General features: G+C 40.2%; 1 protein-coding gene across 11 annotated transcripts in view; it reads right to left on the reverse strand.

The window, feature by feature from the left end:
• Window positions 1-808: 808 nt before the first annotated feature.
• The window catches only part of RAD18 (RAD18 E3 ubiquitin protein ligase), a 159,082-nt gene continuing 137,878 nt past the window's right edge, over window positions 809-22,012 (reverse strand). For 2 of the 11 annotated variants that reach the window (XM_050957462.1, XM_050957457.1), the window contains one exon: window positions 17,612-20,542. In XM_050957462.1, coding sequence (XP_050813419.1) covers window positions 20,446-20,542 — 97 coding nt within the window. In that variant the 3' untranslated portion in view covers window positions 17,612-20,445. Of the gene's footprint in view, window positions 1,032-10,935; window positions 10,996-17,611; window positions 20,546-22,012 lie in introns of those variants that run through there. The other 9 variants (XM_050957461.1, XM_050957456.1, XR_007774961.1 and 6 more) reach the window with 7 other exon arrangements.

Below are 22,012 nucleotides of genomic sequence, written 5' to 3' on the forward strand. Positions count from 1 at the left end.
CTTAAATAGTTAAATAAATTTATCTCGGTACTGTTGTACTTCCCAACACTTGATAAATTGGAATATCTAGGGGATACTGCAACTGCTGGCAGGCAGCCTTCTCTAGCTATCTAATTTAAAACCAGAATGATTTTAAAGCTAAGCACTAGAGCCGACCACACTATTTTCAACAAAATGTATATTCGTCAAAATATCCTGCTTTGTGGAGATGTATCACTTTCAACGGGAAAGTTTCTGAGGCTCAGAGTCAACTCTGTGGTAACTTTGCACTCGAGAGAGATGGAACCAAATCGAAAACCTGACCTTTTTGACCTGAAAACAGATGTTTCACCACAATTCCGTTTCATGAAAAAGTCTGAAGGGTTGTTTGTGAGATTTTTTTCCCATTCCCATCCAGAACAAAAACAAATTTCTAATGGTCAAAAGTTATGAAATGGAATAGTCCTCCTCTGGCCAGCTCTAGGAAGTACTGGGCAAACGGAGGCCCTGATTTGGCAATGCAATCCTGCTAGCACTGCAGCCTACAGATTTCTACAGAATCCTGCAGATTTCAAGGGCACTTTTACAAATGTTCTCAAATAAATAGGTCTTTATGGTTTCTAAGGAAATTTCAAAGCACACATTATGACTCCACACCTCTGAGGAAGGTCAATAGTACTATTTAAGCCTGTCTCTGGTAGCAGAAACTGAAATAATGAAAAGTTTAGTGACTTATCCAACCTCATGTAGCTAGGAATGGTTGAAAATGTTCTTTTGAAACTATTTTCCTACTTAAATTGTGTTTTGGACTAAACTAAAATTTTCATTTAAAGAGGACTTTTTTCACCAAAAATTTTGATTATTCATCAAAAAACTGAATGCTTGAACACTGAAATATTTCGATACTGAAAATGTGCCACAGTGGTTCTTGGGTGTTGTAGTTCAGGTGCCTCCTGTTTCCATTTTCTCTCTGTGGGCCAGATTCCACAGCTGGACTTCATCTCCCAGGATGAATTGTGGCCATGTGATTTCCACAATGAACAGACTCCCCTCTACAAGAGGCGAAACAACAGAGGTGAATGATGAAAGAGTTAGTACGACTAGGGAGCCCAACCTACAGAGGATCAGGGAAGCATGAAGCATCCTAACTACAATGCCCATGAAGCATCTGGTGGCATTTCAGAATCAAACAGCTATGGTTTTGGGGTGAAGTTTTGGATTTTGATTTTTTACTGAAAACTTGACATTTCCCCATCTTTTGATGAGCTGTAGACAGCAGATCACTGACAGAGCTAAAAATAAAACAGGCATTCTAACTCCCAGTTCCTTGCAATTACTACTTTAAAAAGCACTCTGTTGGCTGGTGTCAAGGTATTTTTCCCACTTCGAACTTTAGCGTCCAAAAAGTGGGGACCTGCATGTACCCTTCTAAGCTTAATTCCTAGCTTAGATCTGATAGTGCTGCCACCAACCAGAAATTCCAGTGTCTGGTACACTACCCGTTCCCCAAAACCTTCCCTGGGGGACCCAGGACCCAAACCCCTTGGGTCTTAAAACAAAGAGAAATAAACCATTCCCCCTCCTTCCCCCTCCAAGACTTTCCCCTCCCTGGGTTACCCTGAGAGGCTACACTGATCCAAACTCCTTGGATCTTAAAACAGAGAGAAATTAACCTTCCCCCCACCTCCTTTCCCCCCACCAATCCCCTGGTGAGTTTAGACCCAATCCCCTTGGGTCTTAAACAAGGGAAAAAAATCAATCAGGTTCTTAAAAAAGAAAGCTTTTAATTAAAGAAAGAAAAAGTAAAAATTATCTCTGTAAAACCGGGATGGAAAATGTTTACAGGGTCTTCAGCTTATATAGACTAGAGGGACTCCCTCCCCCTTAGCCTAAGATACAAGTTACAGCAAACAGAGGTAAAAATTCTTCCAGCAAAATACACATTCACAAGTTAAGAAAACAACCATAAGACTAATCTGCTTTTTCTAGCTAGTACTTACTATTTTGAACATGAGAGACTGTTTCAGAAAGATTGGAGAAAGACCTGGTTGCACGTCTGGCCCCTCTTAGCCCCAAGAGGGGACAACCAACAAAAAAAACAGCACAAACAAAGACTTCCCTCCACCGAGATTTGAAAGTATTTTGTCCCCCGATTGGTCCTCTGGTCAGGTGTCAGCCAGGTTCACTGAGCTTCTTAACCCTTTACAGGTAAAAGAGACATTAACCCTTAACTATTTGTTTATGACAGTTGGTAATAGGATTTATTAACCAATGCACAAGCATGATATATGAATGATATAAGGATGATACGACAGAGATTTTGAAAAGCAGCATTTGCACAGAGTTGCTTCACTTGGAGTCCAACATTTCTAGCAACTACTGAAACTGATCCAGCTATTCTGCTGTCTGCTCCTTGCAAACACTAAAAACCTGCTTATTTACATTTTTAAGTGCTCTGACCAACATTCTCCCAGTGCAAGCACAACATATTAAAATAGTGATTAAAGTAAAAAATCCACAGAATTTGCTCATTTGCAACTAGGCATTTTCCCAAGGAGCCCTAATCATGCTGACACTCCTTGAAAAATATAGCAAGTTAGGAAAGAATTTGATGACACTTTTAATTTTAGATCAGCTCTGGGAACTGCTGATTGTACACAGGGTGCCTAGAAGAACGTTAGGGACTGCAAAATGCTTTGCCCCATAAAATGCAGGGAATATGTGATGTAAATTTATTCGAAGAGACTGCAGAGTTGCATACCTTTGAGGCTTGCATTTCATGATAATTGAAATAAATATGAATTACTCTTTACACTGTTCCATTTAAAGCAATATTTTGACCATATTTCCTTTTAAAAACTCGCTCATTTCCTGTTTCACAACCTAAACCATCTCAATCAGAAATAAACTCCCTGGATTAGCAAAAGAGAACAAAAGAAAACTTTTGAAGCATCTTTTAAGTGCATTTTAGGGGTCTACACAGATCAAGTGTGGTCCATTATCAGGGCCTGCTGGGATAACACTTGTCAAACAAAGTAATTCAAATTAATCTGGACTCTTGAAATATTAGAGCCAAAACAACTAACACAGCTTTCAAGGGAAATGCAATATAATTAAAGAACCATACATGTGAAGCACCCAGGCCTGCTGCCATTGTCCTCAGTTATGGACCAGGACCCCATTGTACTAAGCACTGAATAAAAATATCTTGACCTATATTATCTTAATATGCTTCAGGCCTGATCTGCCTCCATTGGGTTCAGAATTGGGTCCTTAAAATAATTATTTTCCCTTTTCTCTATTTTTCACAGCTCTTTTGTTTTAATTTGCTCTCCCTTTGGACTTCATCCCAAGAAACGCCAAGAAACCTGCAAGTCCCACTGAGTTCAATGCACATTTCTAGGGTGACCAGACATCCCAATAAAATCAGGACTGTCCCAATTTTCAGGAGTTTGTCCTGTGTCCCAACCAGAGTACAGTCAGGATGCCATTTGTCCTGATATTTTATTTCCTGGTCTTCGGCAGCAATTCGGCGGATAGTCCTTCAGTCACGGACGGTCTTCGGCAGTATTTCAGCAGCGGATGCTTCTGTCTTTGGCAGCAAGGTTTATTACCCCCTGCCGAAATACCGTTGAAGACCATCCGTGACTGAAGGGCTCTCCGCTGAATTGCTGCCGAACTTCTGGATGGGTGAGTGTAAAAACAACAACAACAACAAACGCCCCTCCCTGCGGCGGTCCAGATATTTTCCCCTTAATGTCTGGTCACCCTAGATATATCATCTTTTCTTCCTTAAGGGTAGATTTTGTTCTATTTCCCAGAAAATGACACTGACTATATAGCAAGCAGGATCTCCCTTCTCCCTTGTTAAGGAAACATGCTTACCTATGAATGAAAGAAACATTTATCCTACAATGTTTGTGAGTAGCCATATTTTGCTGCTCTTAGGATTATATAAGAACATAAGAACGGCTGTACTGGGTCAGACCAAAGGTCCATCTAGCCCAGTACCTGTCTACCAACAGCAGCCAATGCCAGGTGCCCCAGAGGGAGTGAAGCTAACAGGCAATGATCAAGTGATCTCTCTTCTGCCATCCATCTCCATCCTCTGATGAACAGAGGCTAGGGACACCATTCTTTACCCTTCCTGGCTAATAGCCATTTATGGAGTTAGCCATCATGAATTTATCCAGTTCCCTTTTAAACATTGTTATAGTCCCAGCCTTCACAACCTCCTCAGGTAAGGAGTTCCACAAGTTGGCTGTGCACTGTGTGAAGAACTTCCTTTTGTTTGTTTTAAACCTGCTACCTATTAATTTCACTTTCTCCACATCACTCATGATTTTATATACATCTATCATATCCCCCCTTAGTCTCTTCTTTTCCAAGCTGAAGAGGCCTAGCCTCTTTAATCTTTCCTCGTATGGGACCCTCTCCAAACCCCTAATCATTTTAGTTGCCCTTTTCTGAACCTTTTCTAGTGCTAGAATATCTTTTTTGAGGAGAGGGCACCACATCTGTACACAGTATTCGAGATGTGGGCGTACCATGGATTTATATAAGGGCAATAATATATTCTCAGTCTTATTCTCTATCCCCTTTTTAATAATTCCTTACATCCTGTTTGCTTTTTTGACCACCTCTGCGCACTGCGTGGACATCTTCAGAGAACTATCCACAATGATGCCAAGATCTTTTTCCTGACTCGTCGTAGTCAAATGAGCCCCCATCATATTGTATGTATAGTTGGAGTTATTTTTTCCAATGTGCATTACTTTACATTTATCCACATTAAATTTCATTTGGCATTTTGTTGCCCAATCACTTAGTTTTGTGAGATCTTTTTGAAGTTCTTCACAATCTGCTTTGGTCTTAACTATCTTGAGTAGTTTAGTATCATCTGCAAACTTGGCCGCCTCACTGTTTACCCCTTTCTCCAGATCATTTATGAATAAATTGAATAGGATTGGTCCTAGGACTGACCCTCGGGGAACACCATTAGTTAACCCCTCTCCATTCTGCGAATTTACCATTAATTCCTACCCTTTGTTCCCTGTCTTTTAATCAGTTCTCAGTCCATGAAAGGACCTTCCCTTTCATCCCATGACAGCTTAATTTACGTAAGAGCCTTTGGTGAGGGACCTTGTCAAAAGCTTTCTGGAAATCTACGTACACTATGTCCACTGGATCCCCCTTGTCCACATGTTTGTTGACCCCTTCAAAGAACTTTATTATATTAGTAAGACACGATTTCCCTTTATAGAAACCATGTTGACTATTGCTCAACAGTTTATGTTTTTTTATGTGTCTGATAATTTTATTCTTAACTATTGTTTCGACTAATTTGCCCGGTACTGACATTAGACTTACTGGTCTGTAATTGCTGAGATCATCTCTAGAATCCTTTTTAAATATTGGCATTACATTAGCTAACTTCCAGTCATTGGGTACCGAAGCCGATTTAAAGGACAAGTTACAAACCTTAATTAATAGCTCCGCAATTTCACATTTGAGTTCTTTCAGAACTCGGGTGAATGCCATCTGGTCCCCGTGATCCACTATTGTCTGCACATGTCGCCGGTGGTTAAAATTCAGAAGTAGATATATGAAATAGCAGCACAATGAAAAAGGTCAAATTTCAATATTCACAGAGAATGCTCACATAAGTAGATAGGAGAACCACTCCATATTCATGAAGTACTGATTGATTTTCTATTAAAATAGAAATTTGACTAGCACACAACTCCTCGTTAACATTCAATCTTAGGCGTTATTAAATGAAATTACATCTAAAAATCAAAATTTGAAAAATAGTTACTTCCTTATCTCTGTGATTAACTGCACAAGTGATTCAGTGTTAACTCAGTAAATTCATCAGGTTGTAATAGCCACACGTCCTCAACAGCATATCTGTCCTTAAGATTTATTTCCCATCTGAAATGAATTGTCATGAATGTGCCTCTTTTCATTTTTATAGATGTATTTCTATTGCTCCATGACATTGCTATGGTCTCAGAATTTGTGGTGCAATTATTCCCTTCACTCATATCATCATTATAAAATTCTTTATTATCTGTGTTCTGACTGCCACATTGTGCAGTAGATGGGTCAATATCTCCAGTCAGCTGGACTGTGCTCCTCTTTAGGCTGGTGGAAAGTTTTCGACTGAAACTATTTTTTGGATGTAAAATTGGGAGTTTGCCTAACAAAATTTTTGTGTGTGAAAAGTGTCTGATTGTTCATGAAAAAAGTGGTTTTTCATTAAAAAACCATAAAGCCCAAAAACCAAAATATTTTGTCCAAAGCACAAAATATTTAGATTTAGATGTGCCACTGTGGTGCCTCGTGGGAGTTGTAGTCTGGGTGCCTCATTCTCCTACATTCCTTTAGAGGCTCCACAGGTGGACTTCATCTGCCATGGATGCACTACAGCCATAGGACTCCCATGGTGCACTGCCTCCCCGCATAGAAAGAGAAGATTTGGCACTGAAAATTCTTGTGCACATAGAAAACAAGCCCTATTTTCAACCATCAATTTGGAACAGAAAATTACTTTGGGCCTCCATTTTCATGTGTGATGATTCTAATGATTTAGAAGGGTTTTTTGTTTTGGGGGTTTTTTTTTGTTTTGTTTTGTTTTTGGACTATTTACAGTAAATTGGTCACACCATATTTTAATAATAAAGCTTTAAAGAAAACTCTTCTGGTAGGAGAATTTTGATCATCATCTCACCTTTTCTTTGTCTTCTTTTCCTATAACTTGAAAATTTATATTTATTAAAACCTCTACAACTTACTTTCTGCACTTAAAAAATTTCAGAAGCCTCCACAAAATTTCTTGTAAAGGGTTCATTGAAAAAAATGAGATCAAAATTGTTAGCAGTCTGTAAAAGCAGCAAAGAATCCTGTGGCACCTTATAGATTAACAGACGTTTTGGAGCATGAGCTTTCGTGGGTGAACACCCACTTCATCAGATGCATGTAGTGGAAATTTCCAGGGGCAGGTATATATATGCAGGCAAGCTAGAGATAATGAGGTAGGTTCAATCAGGGAGGATGAGGCCCTGTTCTAGCAGTTGAGGTGTGAAAACCAAGGGAGGAGAAACTGGTTTTGTAGTTGGCAAGCCATTCACAGTCTTTGTTTAATCCTGAGCTGATGGTGTCAAATTTGCAGATGAACTGAAGCTCAGCAGTTTCTCTTTGAAGTCTGGTCCTGAAGTTTTTTTGCTGCAGGATGGCCACCTTAAGGTCTGCTATAGTGTGGCCAGGGAGGTTGAAGTGTTCTCCTACAGGTTTTTGTATATTGCCATTCCTAATATCTGATTTGTGGCCATTTATCCTTTTCTGTAGCGACTGACCAGTTTGGTCGATGTACGTAGCAGAGGGGCATTGCTGGCATATGATAGCATATATTACATTGGTGGACGTGCAGGTGAATGAACCGGTGATGGTATGGCTGATCTGGTTAGGTCCTGTGATGATGTCGCTGGTGTAGATATGTGGGCAGAGTTGGCATCGAGGTTTGTTGCATGGATTGGTTCCTGAGCTAGAGTTACTATGGTGCGGTGTGCAGTTACTGGTGAGAATATGTTTCAGCTTGGCAGGTTGCCTGTGGGCGAGGACTGGCCTGCCACCCAAGGCCTGTGAAAGTGTGGGATCATTGTCCAGGATGGGTTGTAGATCCCTGATGATGCATTGGAGGGGTTTTAGCTGGGGACTGTATGTGATGGCCAGTGGAGTCCTGTTGGTTTCTTTCTTGGGTTTGTCTTGTAGTAGGAGGCTTCTGGATACACGTCTGGCTCTGTTGATCTGTTTCCTTATTTCCTCGTGCGGGTATTGTAGTTTTGAGAATGCTTGGTGGAGATTTTGTAGGTGTTGGTCTCTGTCTGAGGAATTAGAGCAGATGCGACTGTACCTCAGTACTTGGCTGTAGACAATGGATCGTGTGATGTGCCCGGGATGGAAGCTGGAGGCATGAAGGTAGGCATAGCGGTCGGTAGGTTTTCGGTATAGGGTGGTGTTGATGTGACCATCACTTATTTGCACCGTGGTGTCCAGGAAGTGGACCTCCCGTGTAGATTGGTCCAGGCTGAGGCTGATGGTGGGGTGGAAGCTGTTGAAATCGTGGTGGAATTTTTCCAGTCTCCTTCCCATGGGTCCAGATGATGAAGATGTCATCAATGTAGCATAGGTAGAGAAGGGGCATGAGTGGACGAGAGCCGAGGAAGTGTTGTTCCAGGTCGGCCATAAAAATATTGGCATATTGTGGGGCCATGCGGGTGCCCATAGCGGTGCCACTGATCTGGAGATATATATTGCCATCAGATTTGAAATAGTTGTGTGTGAGGATAAAGGCGCAGAGCTCAGCAGCCAGTTGTGCTGTGGCATCATCAGGGATACTGTTCCTGACAGCTTGTATTCCATCTGTGTGTGGGATGTTCGTGTAGAGAGCCTCTACGTCCATGGTGGCTAGGATGGTGTTTTCTGGAAGGTCACCAATGCATTGTAGTTTCCTCAGGAAATCAGTGGTGTCACGGAGATAGCTGGGAGTGCTGATGGCATAGGGTCTGAGTAGAGAGTCCACATATCCAGACAGTCCTTCAGTGAGAGTCCACATATCCAGACAGTCCTTCAGTGAGTGCCACAGGATTCTTTGCTGCTTTTACAGATCCAGACTAACATGACTACCCCTCTGATACTTAGCAGTCTGTGTCATTGATACATTATTATCCGCTCTAGGTTTCAACATTTAATATCTTCAGCAATAGAAGTCTGGCATTTGAATTTTTTTGATGATAAATCTTTGTCATCTGACAATTACATTGATAAATCTTGCCATCACAGAAGTTTAGATGTGAACGCTTTTGCCGGAGAAACATGCTTACAAACATTTAAGTGCTTTCAATAACAAAACTTTTTCTAGGACAATCCATCCCTGTGAATAGATTAGGGTGGAGAATGCTATCCATGTATGCAGGATATGGTTATAAACATCCATCTATTCAGGAGCTTTTATGGCCTTATCCCTGTAGTATCTGAACACTTCTCAGACATTATTAATGAATTTTATCCTCAAACTGCTCCTTCCGGGTAGGCAGGGCCAGCTCCAGGCACCAGCCAAGCAAGCTCGTGCTTGGGGCGGCAGATTCTAAGGGGTGGCATTCCGTCCAATCCTAGGGCAGCATGGCCGCCCTTTTTTTGTTTTTGTTCGCCACTCTGGCTGCCCTGTAGGGGGTGGCAGCGTGAAGAAGGGGAGCGCCTTGCTGGGAGCTGGCTGTGCGCTCCATCTGCCCCAGCCGGTGCTATGTCTGCAGCAAGCCCGGCAGCCCGTGTCCTTTCCTCCACGCTGACCAGAGCAGTGCAGAGCCCTCCTGGCAGGCGGCGCAGTGGGAGGGGCTGAGTGGTGAACACCCTGGCTGAAGGAAGCCCTGGCCGCCCCCCTTCTCTCTCTCTCCTCTGCTCCCGCTTCCTCCCCCTCCCCCCTACTAGCCAGGGTGCACACTCCACTGCCCGGGGCACATCTGCAGCACAGGGAGTCCCGCTAGCCGAAAGTTTGCACCCTGGCTCCAGCTGCCCTGCAGGGTTTTTTTTTGCTTGGGGTGGCAAAAAAGCCAGAGCAGACCCTGCAGATAGGGAGGTGTTATTCCCATTTTACAAATGAGGAACTGAAGCACAGGATAGATTATGAGATTTACTCAAGGTCATATAGGAAGTCTGGGTTGGAATTAATCCCAAATCTCATGAATCCCAGTCCAGATCATCCCTTCCCTACTCCTGCATCATTACCCATCCCACACAGAGCACGTCATGGCATGCTGAGGACATTACAGACTTTTCACAAAAGCTGCAACCATGCTATATATTAAATCTAGAAGTGTCTTGAAAACAACAATCACATCCATTTGGGGTACTTAGTCAACAAAATTCACCATTGCTCAGTGTTGTCAAAAATCAGAAACTCTTCTTGGTAATGTTTTGGGTTCTAGCATCAACTGAAAGATTATATTGTCTATTTTAAACAGATTAAACAAAGAGCTAATGAGAAATACCTGTTCGCAACTCCATAAGCTGTAAGTGGAAACTCTACATGATTCATGGCAGTGAGCTGAAAATCTTTCCTATCAATGAGCAAAGAAGTTCCCAAAAGCTTCTAAATAGGACACTGCATACATATTAGAAAATCAGTTTGTTATGCCAAAAGTGAGCAGAGTTTTGGAAGTTATTTTCTCTTGCCTAAAATGTGCTTTTCATAATGTATGTTTGATGGGAGAGATATGAAGACTTACAACACTGTTGGCAGCAAAAATTAAGAATCCAAAAATCCATCTATCGGTCAAAAACATATTATTTCAAAGATTGCTGTTCCTAATGACAGGAATCTAGAAATTTAGCAGCCTCTATGCAACAGCCAATGGTAAGCCATCATGCTATCCCTAATCTTAGCCATTATTAAATTATGTGAGAGTATTACACATAGATAATATCTCTGATCCTTTACTATTCTCTCCCGAAGACAGCATTGTTTCAGTTCCATTAAGACAGTGTTATATAACTCTGTCCCAGTTTCAGAGTAATATAACTTGTGTTTGTAAATAATTTAATACATAACATTGATGACAATACATCTACACCTGATACATTAGCTAAGTAGCATCTCCATCCTCAAATCCACACGTAATGAGTCAATTACCAAAAATGCACCACAACATTTCTATCTGTGCATTTATTTTATAAGTGCAGCATTTGAAATACTCCAGAGCAAGAGGAATAGGTTTAGACAGCATCAACAGATACACACACAACTGAGACAGTGCTCTTAATGTCATATTTATCATACCGGTGGTTGGAAATACATTGTGCACACAGCTCCAGACAAGCTGGAAGAACTTTCCCACGTAGCATGAGAAGAGATTAATTGTTTTCAGGACATCAGGAATAAAGCCTTTTCCATACTTACCACAAATCCCTCATATATAGATGGTACTGCCAGCATTCCAACACAACACGCAAAGGCAACTTCAATGGAAAGAAGTTAAGATATTCAAACAATACACAGTAGCTTTATCTTTCTAAACCAATTGCTTAGCATTGACAACTACTTATGGTCACCCAACAATGGCATTAAGGCTGTAGGCGTCTCCCGGTGCTGACCACCTAATATGTTTTAAAGGGACCCAACTGACTAAACTAGTTTTCAAAAACACTAGCTAATACATATTGGTGAAAACATGTTAGCTACCATGTTCTTAAACATTAGCTATTTTCCTTGTCTAGACATGACCTTAGTGAAAATCTCTTCATTGTACAGACTATTTAATTATTCATTTCATTTAAGCAGTAATCACTTTTGTGCACAACACTTATAACAGATGTTCTCCCTCTGTACTCTGCAATATTTTCTTTGAATGCTGTAGTATTTAGTCACCAAAAACCACCAGAGTTTTCTCTGACAGGTCATGCTTTGAAAATGTTTTTGAAGAAGGATCTTCTTTCTAACACACTGTGTAGGATCTTCTTCCAAAATACCTTTCAAATTAGCACGAGGGAGGCAGGGCTTCAGGGTTGTTTTAGTAATAATGAAAAATTGTTACAAGGAATTCCAGTGAAAAAGCTACTGGGATTTTTTTTCTAATAGATTAATGAAAAGGTCACCTTTCAATCAGTAAGTCTATGTCTACACTGCAGTTAGACACCCACAGCTGGTCCCTGCCAGCTGACTTGGGCTTGCGCTATGGGGCTGTTTAATTGCAGTGTAGATGTTCAGGCTCTGGCTCTGGGACCCTCCCACCTCGCAGGGTCCTAGAGCCCAGGCTCCAGCCCAAGCCCAAAAGTCTACACTGCAATTAAACAGTCCCTTAGTCCAAGACCCGTGAGCCCCAGTCCACTGGCATGGGCCAGCCGCAGGCTTTTAATTGCAGTGTAGACATACCCTAAGATGTGTAGAAGAATGTGGTCCTAAGCGTTCTAAATCATGCAGCTTTAACTATGCTTTGAAAAACCCACTGCCTGACAGTAGTAGAGGCTTTCTGGGAACCGAACACTACATTCTAACATCTCCCAACGTATGGATTCACCAGTAAATGTACTAACAAATGAGTTTTGCACTCTACCCGTCGATATTTTTTGACCTAGTACCTGTATGACACAGTGCACATTCTACCACAGCAGTAAAAAAAACAAAAAAACAGAAAAACCTAAACTTTGGAAAGTGGCTCTGGCGTCACAATGGTTTACCAATTATTTTAGCATTTTCTTTAAATTATTTTTATACTGCACCAGGATTTATTATGGCAGCATCACTGTAATATTATAGAATGGGTGTAAGAATTTTGCTTAATTTTCTTCCATTTGCTATTGGATATCTTATTGAAGGATCTATTTAGATTGGCATAGTTTCAGTAGGCCTCACTGGATGTTCTCTAGATAACGCAGAGGGTGTGGAGGCAGCTTTTAATATGAATGGAAGGACCACCCAAAAAAGCACGTTGCAAAAGAAAAAGGTGGGTTGTTTCCATAAAAGGATGCTTGACTGTGTATAAAGAGGGAATGTGTCATGTGTGGATCAAGATGGCAATGACTGTGACGTGCTGCTTTTAGTTCTATGGGGGGGGCAAGTGCGTAAATGAAACACTGTGAAAGATGCTACAATCCCAAGCATAGCCAATATGACTAGAGGTACACGCTTCCACCTACACTGCCACAGCAGCGTGCCTCAGCCCTCACATGGAGGAGATAACCTCAGGAATGAAGACATAGTTTCCATGTCCCGTCAATGCTTGACTTCTCTACCTAGATTGTCAACAAGAATATCCATTGGGACGGGCATGAAATTCACATAGATAACCCAAGCCATCAGACAGGAATGATTTTAGGTTTTTAAGAACCTATGCCATATATCCCATTACCAATTCCCAGAGTCAGACAGTCCTTCTAATTCTATTTTCTGGTTACTGTGTCTATGGTAACAGTTCATAGAAAGATAAGGTTATCCCCCAAAAGCCAAAAATTAGCTTAGACTTAACTTTCTAAAAGCCAAGAGTTGCAGCTAGCTTTCATTTCCACATCCACTGAAGGATGTAACTTGCATAGTTTGGATATAAAAAAAAATTGGAAGGTGTTCACCAAGATTAAGCTATTATCAGAGTAAAATTGCAATCTAATGTGCGTTTTATGAGTTTTCGGTATAAAACTAAAAGAAACCGAAAAACAATTTTTAATTGGCCTGGTGCTGTCCTAACCAACACCCTGCAAGATCATATGATGATGGAAAGCCAAACGAGTACCCTAGAAAGATGAGATTATAAACATTAGGTTCATGGGATCTCTGACAATGAGAAAGGAGCAGATCTTATTGCAGCAATTATGAATATACTGGGGAATACATTGAATTCCACCTCATCACATTGGGAAGCAACCTGTCCATCAAATGATCAATCATGCATCAACACTCTATAGGATATATGTAGATTGTATGATTTTTTATTGGTTTGATCTGGGAGGATTCCCATTAATTTCAGTGGGCTTGGGATGAGGTTGGGAAAGGTGAGGATCAATATTAAAATTGAAAGGCGGATAAGGAACTGGTTAAAGGGGAGACTACAACGGGTCATACTGAAAGGTGAACTGTCAGGCTGGAAGGAGGTTACTAGTGGAGTTCCTCAGGGATCAGTTTTCGGACCAATCTTATTTAATCTTTTTATTACTGACCTTGGCACAAAAAGTGGGAATGTGCTAATAAAGTTTGCAGATGACACAAAGCTGGGAGGTATTACCAATACAGAGAAGGACCGGGATATCATACAGGAAAATCTGGATGACCTTGTAAACTGAAGTAATAGTAATAGGATGAAATTTAATCGTGAAAAGTGCAAGGTCATGCATTTAGGGATTAATAACAAGAATTGTTGTTATACGCTGGGGACACATCAGTTGGAAGTAACAGAGGAGAAGGACCTCGGAGTATTGGTGGATCACAGGATGACTGTGGTGTCTCAATGCGGAGCACAGAAAATTCTCACACAACACAGCTGTAAGCAAGTAAAAAAGCTTCTTCTTTATTTTTACTTCTACTTCCTTATATAGTTGATTTCAGTTACATAAGGACTAGCCATGCATACTGACGTTGTACATACTGATCATATAATTGGACAAAAGCATACTATCACGCGCGCAGCATGCACAAAGCAACAATCCTGTAGGCACCATAAAAGGTCCTGTTTACTGTACTATGCAAGGTCAGATAAAACTCAGACAGTCACATGATTATAGCAAGGGTCCCAGTATTTTTCCAGACTGACTTGACAAATTGCGGCCTAAAATACACGATAGTTGCCCACAGATGACAATGAGCTGCCAATGTGATATGACTGTGAAAGGCTAATGCGGTCTTGAGATGCATCAGGTGAGGCATTTCCAGTAGAGGTAAGGAGGTGTTAGTACCGTTATACAAGGCACTGGTGAGACCTCATCTGCGCAGTTCTGGTCTCCCATGTTTAAGAAGGATGAATTCAAACTGGAACAGGTACAGAGAAGGGCGATTAAGATGATCTGATGAATGGAAAACCTGTCTTATGAAAGGAGACTCAAAGAGCTTGGATAGGTTAGCCTAACCAAAAGACGACTGAGGGGAGATATGATTGCTCTTTATAAATATATCAGAGGGATAAATATCAGGGAGGGAGTGGAATTATTTAAGCTTAGTACCGATGTGGACACAAGAACAAATGGATATAAACTGGACACTAGGAAGTTTGGACTTGAAATTAGATCAAGGTTTCTAACCATTAGAGGAGTGAAGTTCTGAAATCGCCTTCCAAAGGGAGTAGTGGAGTCAAAAAACATATCTGGCTTCAAGACTAAGCTTGATAAGTTTATAGAGGGGATGGCATGATGGGATAGCCTAATTCTGGCAATTAATTGATCTTTGATTATTAGCAGGTAAATATGCCCAATGGTCTGTGATGGGATGTTAGATGGGGTGGGATCTGAGTTACTACAGAAAATTCTTTCCTGGTGTCTGGCTGGTGAGTCTTGCCCACATGCTCAGGGTTTAGCTGATTGCCATATTTGGGGTCAGGAAGGAATTTTCCTCCAGGAAAGATTAGCAGAGGCCCTGGAGGTTTTTGGCCTTCCACTGCAGCGTGGGGCATGGGTCACTTGCTGGAGGATTCTCTGCACCTTCAGGTCTTTAAAACACGAATTGAGGACCTCAGTAACTCAGACATAGGTTAGGGGTTTGTTACAGGTGTGGGTGGGTGAGATTCTGTGGCCTGCATTGTGCAGGAGGTCAGACTAGATGATCATAATGTTCCCTTCTGATGTCAAAATCTATGAGGAAAAATGATGGCAAGGAAATTCTAGTCCTGTTTTCAGAGTTAGAAAACTGGAATTGAAATTGAAATTACAGTTAAATTGCCTTTTATTACAGGCAAACGGTAAATTTAATGTTTTCCAGAAAATGTATTAAAATCTTACTGCTCTGTGGCCTGTCCTACCCAGGGACCAATAGAAGTTGGGACCCACCTGATACTCAAGGATTTCCCTGCTCCCATTAGTGAACTATTGTAGCGAATTACAATAATGACCAGAAACACTCCATTGGAAGATGTAGAGTTGGATTTTCAAACGCACAGAATGCAGCTGCCACTAAAGTCAATATTAAAACTTCAGTTGACTTTACTGGCATTAGGCCAAAGCTCAGTGTATTCAGGCAAGAACACAACTAGCATTGCCATAAATGTTATACAACTCAGTGTATTCAGGCAAGAATACAACTAGCATTGCTATAAATGTTATACGACACTACTGATAGTTAAATCATACAGTGATAACTATGTCCACTGGATCCCCCTTGTCCACGTTTGTTGACCCCTTCAAAGAACTCTAATAGATTAGTAAGACACGATTTCCCTTTACAGAAACCATGTTGACTATTGCTCAACAGTTTATGTTTTTTTAATGTGTCTGACAATTTTATTCTTAACTATTGTTTCAACTAATTTGCCCGGTATCGATGTTAGACTTACTGGTCTGTAATTGCCGGGATCACCTCTAGAGCCCTTTTTAAATATTGGCATTACATTAGCTAACTTCCAGTCATTGGGTACCGAAGCCGATTTAAAGGACAGGTTACAAACCTTAGTTAAAAGTTCCGCAACTTCACATTTGAGTTCTTTCAGAACTCTGAATGCTATCTGGTCCCGGTGATTTGTTAATGTTGAGTTTATCAATGAATTCCAAACCACCTCTAGTGACACTTCAGTCTGTGACAGTTCCTCAGATTTGTCACCCACAAAAGCCAGCTCAGGTTTGGGAATCTCCCTAACATCCTCAGCCGTGAAGACTGAAGCAAAGAATCCATTTAGTTTCTCCGCAATGACTTTATCGTCTTTAAGTGCTCCTTTTGTATTTCAATCGTCAAGGGGCCTCACTGGTTGTTTAGCTGGCTTCCTGCTTTTGATGTACTTAAAAAACATTTTGTTATTACCTTTGGAGTTTTTGGCTAGCTGTTCTTCAAACTCCTCTTTGGCTTTTCTTATTACACTCTTGCACTTAAGTTGGCAGTGTTTATGCTGCTTTCTATTTGCCTCACTAGGATTTGACTTCTCCTTTTTAAAGGAAGTCTTTTTATCTCTCACTGCTTCTTTTACATGGGTGTTAAGCCACAGTGGCTCTTTTTTTAGTTCTTTTACTGTGTTTCTTAATTTGGGGTATACATTGAAGTTGGGCCTCTATTACGGTGTCTTTAAAAAGCACCCATGCAGCTTGCAAGGACTTCACTTTAGTCACTGTACCTTTTAACTTTTGTTTAACCAACCCCCTCATTTTTGTATAGTTCCCCCTTTTGAAATTAAATGCCACAGTGTTGGGCTGTTGAGGTGTTCTTCCCATCACAGGGATGTTGAATGCTATTATATTATGGTCATTATTTCCAAGCGGTCCTGCTATAGTTACCTCTTAGACCAGCTCCTGTGCTCCATTCAGGATTAAATCTAGAGTTGCCTCTCCCCTGGTGGGTTCCCATACCAGCTGCTCCATGAAGCAGACATTTAAAGTATCGAGAAATTTTATCTCTGCATTTCGTCCTGAAGTGAAATGTTCCCAGTCAAAATGGGGATAATTGAAATCCCCCACTATTATTGGGTTCTTAATTTTGATAGCCTAATTTCCCTTAGCATTTCACTCTAATTTCCTTTAGCATCCTGGGACCAACACGGCTACAATGCTACTGCAAACACTGCAGCTTTGGTCAGATCTATAACCAAAATGATCTATAGGGGCACGGTAGCAAATAAGATGAGGCCAAGGAGTTAACTTTGTTACATGACTACAGATTCTTGCCTTTATTTAATGCTCAGTGTAATTCTTTCATGATTTCCTAAAAGAATTTAAAACCACCTCTCAATGCCCCATGTGGCTACTTCATGTCTGTCTTTGTCAGTATTTTCTCCAGTATAAAGTCAATAATAATTAAATTAGCGGTGGTCACCAAAATTGCTGCAAATGTACAAAGAGGACAAAATCAAAATGTTAAATGACTAGAGACCTGACAGATGCAGGCAAGAAAGGGAAATTAAGTACCCATAAAGTCTTACAACAGGGAGAGAAGAAATAAATGGGTCTCACAACAGAAGCATTTGTAGATTTTTATTAGAAAGAGACATTAGCAGACAGTATCACAAAATAAAAAAATTAAAACAATTAGCAATGAAAACAAATTGGAAAACATAAAAACACCAACCAGCAGATTTCTTCTTTTAATTATTTTATATATCTTACTATATTGCTTGCAATGACATCACTCTAGTTTAATGATTTCTTATTTTCTACCATGTATGTATAAGACATAAGGCCATTTTGATGCTCAGGGAACAGAGTGTACTGAGAGAGTAGATCTCTGGAGCACAGTCTTCAATCATTCACATGATTTTCCTAGAATATCCTGAATTTTGCCATGTATTTAACTTTCACAAAATATTATGTTTTAAACATTTCACTGTTTCAGGTGACTGCTTTCAAAACTGGCTGCAGAGTACACAGAAATAACCTCATGTACTAGTGATATCCAGAGCACAGGCAGCACACGCCATGAACAGAAAATCGAATAGATCCAACTCCACCAAGATACAGTGGTTTGAATAAAGGGATTTTTTTTTCGTTTACATCCTCTCACGTTTATCTTTGTAAATGCACAACTTTAAAAACAAGTTGGCAATTCTATAATCTTAAACAGTTGCCTTTTGTACCAATGTTAACAAACTAAAGATATTCACTACTTCAGCAGAGCTATAATACTCCTTGACATTGCACCAGATTCAGAGCCTCCTGTTAGCACAATTAGTGGCAGATTAACAAGCAATGCAAAGGCCCAGATGTTGTTGCTCCTCAAAATTTTATTCACACTTGACTCTGCGGTTAAATTCCATGTATGTGCTAGTATTGGTTAAATTTTCCTTGATGCAGTTGTCCATGCCTAGCAGTGAGTAAAATCTTATTGATTTTTTTAAAAGTATCTTACTAACCCCAACATGTTGTAAAAATATGGCTATAAAAAAAACCAAGGACCTGGTCTGCAAACCCACTGAGGACATCCTCAGTCAGTATAAGCTGTCATAGCTCTATTTAAGTCAAGAGATGTGACCGATATAAAAAAATGTTATATCTTTCTCTATATAATTGTGTGGAATTTACATCCTCCTTCTGTTAATTGCCATGAACCACAATACAATGACTTAATAAATGGAGTTAATAGTTACCTTCTCCCAAATGGATTGCTTTAATCGAAAATTTTAACATCCAGTCTCTTATTTCTTCTCTGTGCTATGACAGTTTGCCCTAGCTGAAGATATGCCCATTAGACCAGGTATATTGTTTAATACCACAGGTTGAATGGGAATACCCTGATAGTAAGCAATTTGCCCAGTAGAAGCATGTGTAATCTCAGATCTCAAAACTGTATTTTAAAATATAAATTCACAGAACCCTCCACCTTAACCAGTTTTTGGATTTTGTGTGTCATACAAAACACAAAGACAAGTCATGACCAATGCAGACTTTGCTTTCTAAGACAAAATTTGATCATTTTAAAATTAATGGAGGACGTGTTTCCTCTGTGTTCGTACTATATAAAGGAAAGAGCCCCTTTAATTTTCTCGTATTGCTTTCAACTAGGAAAACTCCTAACTTTATTAAAAGTATGTGCATATATATTTCAATATTTATTTCACAGCTAGAATAATTAAAGTCTGAGAACCATCGAATCTCCAATTTCAACTTAATGGATAAATTGCAATAATGAAAGATTACTAAGGAATAAGAATAACCTTACAAATATACATTCTCACACAACATATTGCTTTGGGACTGAAAGGGTCTGAAATATGAAATATTTCTACCACCTGCAAAATCAAATTATTCCAAAAGCAACCAAATGTACTAATCCCCCTGCTATATCATCCGCCTTATGATTTCAAAAAGGCAAGGATTTTGGTTAAGACCAATGTAAACAGAGCCGAACTGCCACATATATTTAAGATAAAATGATGACAATACAAAAGATCACTGGATTTATATTATTCTTCAGTATGGTTTGTTTCCTGGTGGCATGTTGAACATTTTACAGTAATTCTTACGAAATGTAGACATTTTAAATGCAGGCCTCTGTTGTTTATCTATTTATGCAGTGGTTAAGGGATAGATTCGGAAATCCTTATTCACACTGGTCCCAGCTGTGAGCTGACCTATGCATCCCCTACCACTACAGAGGAGTCAGCCTCAGGCAGCTACATGCTCTCTCCTACACTAGTAGATAGGGAGTCAGTCTTTTGTCGCTGCCCCTCACAGTGCACCAGACAGCCAACTGAGTTAGCAGAGTGGAAGTAAGCAGTGCAAGGAAATGAACTAGCAAAGCCTGCTTCCCCACTTTCAGCAAGGGGAAAGTAGAGATTCAACTGAGACAATCCCAATTTGGCCGGTGCTCTACTCCTGAAGCAGTGCAATAATGCGCTGTCCTTTATAAGGTGCCAGTCTTGTCCATTAAGCAACACCTTGCTCCACAACTAGTCACACTTATCTCAAGAGGGCTACTTGTGGAGCAAACTGCTCTTCAATGTGAGAAAAAGTGTCAAAATTTGGTTCTAAATGATAAAAACCATTTTCCCCACAATACACTACATCTGTCATGCTAAAAATATGGGCAGAAGAGTTAAATGTTTACAGAAAGATACTGACACTTCATGTCCATTCTTAAAGTGAAATGGCCTGTGGTATTGTAAGCAAACTCAATTGATGCAAAGCAGAAAGTAAATCCATTATTCCAAGGCAGTTAAAATGAAATGAATACACATAATTTCAGTGCTTTAAATTCTTAAATGCTCCAAATATGCTGGAAAAAATAAGGAGTCTGTATGGAAACGTCGTACAGCATCCAGTTGACTGCATAGGGTTAGAAGTAAGGTGACCATATTGCTAATTCTTCCGCCGCTTACTCCTGGGAAGTACTTGACCACTTTCTGGTGTTTTAGGGTGATGTGATTTTCGTTTGCTAGCTTTCACACCTGGAAAGCTGCTGTGAAAGAAAATAGAAAAGAAAATGCATTTTGTAATTGGTTCTAAATGTAACTAAAAACTGAATATTTCTATTAAGAATTATAAGCACCTAGCGCACACCATTTCTCTATATTCTTTGGGAGAAAAAAAAACCACAATACTGCTTTAATTCATTTTGTCTGCTTCATTGCCAGTGGTTCATGAAAATAAGGTGGAAAACAGAGCTCTTGGTATCAGGTTCCTCTCTAGAAATAGCATCAGCCAAAAAGAACAGTTGTCAGTACAGAATGTCTCTTCTGCACCTAAGGGGGCAAAGCCAGAGAGTATGAACATTTATTGTTATGGAGTAAAGAGGACATCATAAACTGTTAAAATGTGGAGTGGTTGCTCTTCAAAAACATTTCAGTGAATTGACAGCTTAAGACTTCAGTTCAGTAAGCGACTTTCCAGGATGCCAATATCATGCTTCATGCAAAGTATCAATTCTCTTGGGTACACAGACACAACATAAAAGTGACAGGCTGGATCAAGCAGAATTAATAAAAAGACTAAACTGCAGCCCAATTAATCCTTGAAATAATACTTTCCTGGGTCTCAAACTGTTCTCTAATTAGTAGCACATGGTTCTCTCTTTACCAGTCACAACTTTCACAGAAATAGACATCAAAACTTTGGAATCATGGCTGCTCAATGTGTTAAACCCCACTCCATGAGTCTGAAGCCAGAATGTGACTTTATTATAACATTCCCTATGAGGGCTCAACACTTGCAAAAGAAAAAGAAAATTATCATTTTCATAAAAAGTAGGAATCACGTAGCTCACTAGGGCTCCGACTCAAAAAAAGGCACTAAAGTATATAAGAACCCCACTGAAGTCAGTGGGACAGTTCCTAAACTAGTGTAAATGGGCATAGTCAATTTTCAGCAACTGAGGATCTGGCCCAGTGGTAATATACAAGTGCTTAAAGTTAGGCTTTTAGTTAAATGCCTTACTGCACTGGGGCCAGAGTGCTCAGTACCTTGCAGAATCAAGCCTTTAAATTTGTGAATCGCTTAGCTTTTTTACCTCACTTTTCCTATCAGCAAAATGGGAATAATACTTCATAGGAATGCTGCAAAGATTGATCAGTGCTATTTTGGGTATTTCTAAGGCTCATACCTCTGTAATACCTTGTTTACATGGGGAAATTAGTGTGCAGTAAGCTAAAGTGTGAATAAAAGCACACTAGCTACTTTGCACAACTCCCCACATAAACACTTGTTGCACTTTAGGGGTCCCTTGAGTGGTTTAGCCTAGTACATTTCGAAAGTGCATTCAGCTAATGCGCACAAAGGCACTGTGTGTAGTAAGAGTGTCCACACAGGGAGTTAGTAGGGAGTAGCTGGTGTACACCAGCACCTGCAGACTCTTCCTTGCATAGACAAGCCCTAAATGCTGTTATCCTTACTTAAGTTATTTTTTTCTCTGCAAAGTAGAACTCAAGCT

The sequence above is a fragment of the Gopherus flavomarginatus genome, chromosome 6 (assembly GCF_025201925.1).
Source record: "Gopherus flavomarginatus isolate rGopFla2 chromosome 6, rGopFla2.mat.asm, whole genome shotgun sequence".
NCBI classification, from domain to species: domain Eukaryota; kingdom Metazoa; phylum Chordata; order Testudines; family Testudinidae; genus Gopherus; species Gopherus flavomarginatus.